Genomic DNA, 7,001 nt, shown 5'->3' with positions numbered 1-7,001 from the left:
AAGTTGGAAGGTGTTTGATTTGGGTGAGCCATTAATTTTCATTAAGTTCAGAACAGAATAAAAATGAAACATCACAAGTAAAAACTTTTAAAAGCAGGCAGAAAAGTCATTATGAGGAAAAAGTGCTACCTAGCTATTTAATTCTACAAAATAATTTCTTTATTTTACTCTAATGTTGACGGTTTCTTCTCTTCTCAAATTTCACCAGCTTCTCATGTTCTGGCAAAAAGAATTCAGCAACTTGTAGCTCCACTTAAAATAAACCTTTGGGTAGCCTAGGTGGCTCAGTTGGTTGAGCATCCAACTTCGGCTCAGGTCATGATCTCAGGGTTTATGAGTTATAGCCCCGCATCAGGCTCTGTGCTGACAGTGCACAGAGGCCGGAGGCTGCTTCGGATTCTGTATTTCATTCTCTCTTCCCCTCCCCCACTCGTACTGTCCTCTCTGTCTCTCAAAAATAAATAAATGTAAAAAAAATTTTTTTCAATAAAATAAAAAAATAAACCCTTAAAGGTTACCATAATTAATTTACACTGTGTGAATATAATTTAAAATGAGACACAAAACAATTTTATGTGTAATCCAAACTACATAATTCACATCTACGCTTCTAAACAAACAGAAGCTCACATCTCTGTACTTTTACAGTGTACAAACTGCTTTTATATACATTTTCTCATTTTCTATTCAAGACAGACACGTGAGATAAATATTATTCTTATTTCACAGATGGAAACAGACTTAGACATTATTCAGTCCTTTATCTACCATATAGTATAGCCCTGAGACTTTAGATTTGCAAAGGGTTTTAATAACATAAATGTCACATATATTTCCATTTTTATCACCATTTTCAAGTCTCCATTTTCTTAACAAAAGAAAGCAATGAAAAAAGTTTTCTACAATCTAATAATAAAAATGGGAAATATTATATACACAGTTGTACTTTACTCAGTGAGTAAAATCTACCACAATTCTACTTTGGGCCTCCTATACTATTACCTATATACAGGGCCCAAGTGCCAGAAACACATGTAAATTTTTGTTTTCTATTTTAGAGAAAATAATGCAGAACACTTCTGTTGCCTTCAAGTCTAATGTACATAAAGAAGTGCTGGGTTGTGTAGGTGGCTAGAAACAATACAGAAAATGACTTTTTGCAGATCTGGAGTTATAGGGCCTCTGATTATCCCAGTTTAGGCATGTAGGGTCTTGACAACTTGTTTGGTCATATGTCCCATCTTTTGTGATAAACTTATTTTTCTTTCCCCACACTCCTCTTTTCTTCCTAAGTACCCTGTACCATCCAGAGTAGAAATTCCAACAGGGCGTCTTTCTTTCTGAATTATCTTCCCCATTACATACTTTTTTTCAGAACTTTCTTTTCCTATTTCTAAATCTTGAAGATATTTCTTTATAGTAGATGAGGGGGGAGCTATAGCTGATATTCACTGCCAGGAAAGACAAAGTCCCAGCAGTAATTTCCCAGCAAAAAGCTGAGACAGAAGTTAAATGGAGAGGAAAAGAACAGTGATAACTGGCAGGGCAGGGACATCTGCACTCAGAAAGCTGCACTGCAGTTCTCCAATATTTGAAGTTCTCCTGTTGTTACTACTCTGCCAATTTAAAGAGAAAATTCTGGCTGGTCGTGAGTTCAAAGCAGACCAATATATTTAAAACATTGGTTTAATGAATCACTCTTTTTGATATTATGATTATAATGTTTTTATTGCATTTGAAGACATTTTCAATAAATATCTTGAGTTTGAGGCCTGGGCTAGGCAATCCTTTTGCAATAGAAATCAGTTTTCTCTGGCACAACTCCATTGCCAGCAATGGGATTTATCAAAACTATAAATGCCAGCACATGGAATATTTCAATACTGTACTCAATTGCTCATATCTAAATATTTCAGCTATAAAACAAACCAAGTGTAAATGCTTATTGTATAGTACAAACCAACAAATTCTTCACAGAAGAAAACAATGAAAGACTAATTTTCTATAACATATCACCTGTTCATTAGTTCTTCAACAATATTACTTAGGATATTTTAGGAATAAAATTTATGCACCACTACCCCTGTTTTCTCAACATTTTCCACCTAGGTTCTAAAGGGCATAAACAAGGATGCTTGTAATCATACTTGTTTTTATAAACTTCCGATGTTTCTCTTGTTGTATATCTTATAATGATGAATATATGGAGACAAGGACAAATGTACATTTAAAATTACTGGTTATATGAATTTTGCTTATATGGGTCTTATAAATGACAAGATAAAATAACAAAGTCTGATAAACTCAGTCGTGCCCTGTGAACTTTAGTTTGCTCACAGCATAATCTAATTCAGTTACTATTTATTAGTTTTAAAAAAATGTTTTTTAAAAGCTGCAAACCACCCTTTATTACACATTTCTGAATCATGAGGGGGTAACATTGTGATACAGTTCCCTCATGTTACAGACTCTTTTGGAGGGAAAACTTTTGCAATAAAGTAAGAGTTTCCAAACTCTTTTAAAAAAGCTTGAATTGTGTTCTATGACTGACATTCATTCTACAGTCCCTTTGACCCAAGGGACGGTCGCTGGCACATCTTTTTGAGATTTAGTTTCTGGGAAGTTTTCGGCAAACCTCTCGCGTGCTTTCTCCCAGTTCTTTTTGCTCTTGTTTTGGAGAAGGTGAATGTCTTCAATTGAGGATGGTTTTCCTGTCCCCAAGCCTGCATGTGTTCGCCGAAGCTGAAGCTGGATCTGTTACCAAAAAGTGAGATGACTTACTGTGGAGTCTAAATACATTGAAATCTGCTGTACCTAACGTGGTACTTTAATTCTCTGACTTAGAAAGACTGATGCAAAATAAAAACCTGTCAAATCCATCAAATACATAAAGAAATACATACATGATTATACATAGAACTTGAACTCATTTTTCTACTATGTCTTGTCTATCAATAGTGTCTATGTACTGTCTATCAATAATTACAGCTGTCTCAATACAGAAAATACAGTGCTCCTTAAATAGCCATCACCGAATTTCAATGAGATGCTGCACAATCTGTCATTACTCCCACTCTAGCCAGAAGAAAAGGTAATACTACTATCATCCTAGCCTTACCTAAGAAAGTGAATGGGTAGATTAAACATTAAGAGTCATAAAGAGGGACAAAGAGAGTCATAAAGAGAACCTGATTGTTTATTTTCATGAAAAGAGGGAAAGGACTTCTCATTATTTTGAGAACCATTAAAAGCCACCAGTTAGTTACTAAATGCCTACTGTATGTCAAGTACCCCACTTGGGACTTTACCTTCATGACACCTCTTAGAAAACAATCCTTATAATCCCCATTTTTACTGATGAAAACTGAAGTCCAAACTTGCCCTACATCACACAACTAGTAAGTGATAGAGCACCTATTCTAACAAAATAATTCTATTTAGTGTAGGTTTGACTACAAAACCCATGTTCTTCTCATTGTACCTCAGTAAGAAAGAAAATTCACATTAAACCTCATACTGATGTATCCATTACTTCTTTAGGTACCAGGTAATTATCAAGAAAGTTCTTTTTTTTTTTTTTTTTTTAATGTTTATTTATTTTTGAGACAGAGAGAGACAGAGCATGAATGGGGGAGGGTCAGAGAGAGAGGGAGGCACAGAGTCTGAAACAGGCTCCAGGCTCTGGGCTGTCAGCACAGAGCCCGATGCGAGGCTCAAACTCACGGAGCGTGAGATCATGACCGGAGCTGAAGTCAGACGCTTAACCGACTGAACCATCCAGGCGCCCCAAGAAAGTTCTTTAATCATGTTACTTTGTAAGGTTTTTGTAAAAGATAATTTAAATTTCAGGGCCCCTGGGTGGCTCAGTCGGTTAGGCATCCAACTGCAGCTCAGGTCATGAGCTCACAGCTTGTGAGTTCGAGCCCCACATCGGGCCCTGTGTGGACAGCTTGGAGCCTGGAGCCCGCTTGAGACTCTGTGTCTCCCTCTCTCTCTGCCCCTCCCTCACTCATGCTCTGTCTCTCTCTCTCTCTCCCTCAAAAATAAATAAACATTTAAAAAAAGTCTCGGAAAAAAAAAAAGATAATTTAAACCTCTGATGAACCATGGGGACTTAAACACACTACAGTGTGTTTAAGAATTAAACCACTGTACTGTCTTCCAGACATTATTCCCTCTACTGCTTGTTACATGACCTGATTATTTAAATCTAAAACAGATTATCTATCTAATACAGAATCTGCCTGTTTGTAAAGTAACACTGTGATTGTTCCTACACTATTTAGTACCAGACATAGCATGGAAGTCATTAATAACAACTAAAAGACACAGAAGAACCTATGGCTCAGGAAATGACATTTACTATCCCAGCTTGGAGGAAGGAAAAAACTCTAACGGGTTTCCAAAAAACGTTAAAAACAGAACACATACACATATATATATTTGGTAATTGTGAATACCACAAAAACAGTAATCCTGTCTGTGTTTGATATTATATTCCTGAAACGTAAGGCAATGCCTGGCACATAGCAGGAACACAGTAAATATATCTGCTATAAGAATAAAGAACGAAAGGAAACACAAGTCTTACCGGAATTTTCATTCCTCCACCATCCTTCCCTAGGCCCTCTCCCTTCTTCCAACCCATCTTCTCCAACATCTTCCGACCTTTGTTGCTATCAGTAATTTCACTTTAAAGAAAATTAAGATGTTGATTTCTAAAAGAACATGTAGGTCACATTTATAATAAACTAACAATAAAAGTAATTGGTGCAAATAGTAAAGACAATTGTTTGGCACTACCTAATAAAGATACACAAATTCCCCTCCCCATATTACTTAACAGAAAGTAGTGCACCAAAAAGATATGTACAAGAATGTTTCTGCAGCAAATCTAATAATAACTACAAGTTGAAAACAACTCAGATGTTATCAATGGTAATATGTATAAATTGTGGCATACTCACGTAAGAGAACATTATAGAGCATTGAAAATAAAATATACTTAACAAAATAATGTTGGACAAAAAGAATATAGACACAAAATAAACAGTGAATTACTCATTTAGAATTCAAAAACAAGTGAAATTAATCTGTTCCTGTTGGAAGTCAGGAGAGTGGCTGCCTTTGGAAAGGAAAAAAAACAAATAGCTATCAGGAGGAGGCACTAGGAGGGAAGGTTTCTGGGGGTTACTGATAATTTCCTATTTCTTGATAAATGTGTATTCTGCAATGTGTTAATCATACAATATATTATTAAAATTGATACTTAATTTGTGTATTCTTTGGTATGTAAGTTATATATCAATAAAAAGGTAAAAACAAAATGAAATAAAAGCTCTCCTTCACTGTGTGCATTTTGTTCTATCATTTTATTTTATGCTAGTTTAAGGGTATTTTAATTTTATGTTCCGACATTGTATTTTCAGTACTACAAAATATGTTAAATTAGCTCTTCAATAACAATAAACCAAGCAATATCAGACCAATGTATTTCATTTTTATTTCTGCCTTTACTTTAATACAATCTTCATATTTTCCAGCCATTACATCAAAAAATATTAAACTTTAAAATGTGCCATGTTGTTGAGTCTACCTAATTAAGAATGCTATATTCTATCAAATCTGATGGATATAAGATGCAATGCTGTTTTATGTACCATAAAGAAAAAAACTGCTGTCCTATGTAACTAAAACTCTATCCTAGTAGTGTATCTTAGAACTAATAAAATATATTTAATAAAAGTTTATAATTAGCTGCCAGTCCTACCTGAAAGATTTAAATTCTAACTAAACCTTGAATTTATATTCTCAGGAAAAAAATGTAGCTGATAAAATATTAAAAGCAGAAATATGGTCATATTGTATAGGCCTCAAAATTATATTCTTCATATTATCACTGCTACTTTACCCAAAGAACAGTACTGAATCAAAAAATAAGACAAATAGTATTTCAGGGTCAACAAGAATAAAAGTGGATGAGTACTGAAATGATTATAAAAGATACCAGTCCATACTAATTTCTTACTAGCCCAACCTTCTAGATATCTAGTATACAAAAATATGTTTACTCAAGTGGGTGGCTAAAATGTTAGCTATGTGTATATATGTATGTTTAAGTATGTGTACTTATGTATATGCTAAGCAATTTTCTAGGGAATGAAATTCTAATTAGAGGAATACTTCCACCTTGTTATGAGCCATTCCTTTAAAGGCTACTTATCAGAATATACAACCCTGTAAGTTATATTACCCTACAAATGTGATTATGGTACAAAGAATGTTTCAAGCAATTCAAATGTAGTACTTACGAGTGAACGGATGCAGGAGCATCATCTCTTTGGAAAGTTCCTTCACTTCCAACCTGCTCCCTACGTTTTCCAGCTCTATCTTTATATTTTGGATTCTTCAATGCCTTTTCATCTTCATAGTCTGTATTCTTTATAAACATGAAATATTCATTGAAGAAAATAAAACTGATACATACAAATGTACTATCTGCATATTTGCTTTACCTGGAAATATGGTTCAAAATGGTCTCTGTTAAAATAACAAACCAGGCCATGATATAAATTGATACAATTATGTTAGAGTATGCTATTTTTATTCTATCTCCTTTAAAATGCTTATATTTTGTCCTGTGTCAGGCTCCACACTGGGCATGGAGCCTGCTTAAGATTCTCTCTCTTCCTTGCCCTCTGCCCCTCCCCCCTCCCTGCTCACGTGTGTGCTCTCTCCTCTCCAAAAAAGTTTGTATTATTTCAAGTTGTAGAACATAAACTGTATGTAGAAGATAATATAAATCATACATAAATCATAAAATGTATCATAAGAAATAATACAGTGAAAATACTGTATGTCTTGACTTAATACTATGTATTCATAGTCTCATATGAACTGACAGTATTCAAAGAAACATGTAGAACCCCTGGGGTTGGCAAAAATCTTTCTCCTTTTCTCTAAGGAAATCAAAGTTCAAAAGGACCTAAAATAGTGTGGCA

The 7,001-nt window shown here is 34.5% G+C and overlaps 1 protein-coding gene across 1 annotated transcript in view; it reads right to left on the bottom strand.

The window, feature by feature from the left end:
- Positions 1–523: 523 nt before the first annotated feature.
- AGGF1 (angiogenic factor with G-patch and FHA domains 1) overlaps positions 524–7,001 on the bottom strand; it is a 28,847-nt gene continuing 22,369 nt past the window's right edge. Inside the window, exons 12-14 of the mRNA XM_030323450.1 lie at positions 6,312–6,439; positions 4,592–4,691; positions 524–2,754 (exon numbers count right to left, since the gene is read on the bottom strand). Coding sequence (XP_030179310.1) covers positions 2,554–2,754; positions 4,592–4,691; positions 6,312–6,439 — 429 coding nt within the window. The 3' untranslated portion in view covers positions 524–2,553. The remainder of the gene's footprint in view (positions 2,755–4,591; positions 4,692–6,311; positions 6,440–7,001) is intronic.

The sequence above is a fragment of the Lynx canadensis genome, chromosome A1, assembly GCF_007474595.2.
Source record: "Lynx canadensis isolate LIC74 chromosome A1, mLynCan4.pri.v2, whole genome shotgun sequence".
Classification (NCBI taxonomy): Eukaryota; Metazoa; Chordata; class Mammalia; order Carnivora; family Felidae; genus Lynx; species Lynx canadensis.
The sequence above is the reverse complement of the archived record's forward strand: the minus strand, read 5'-3'. Positions and strand labels throughout refer to the sequence as shown.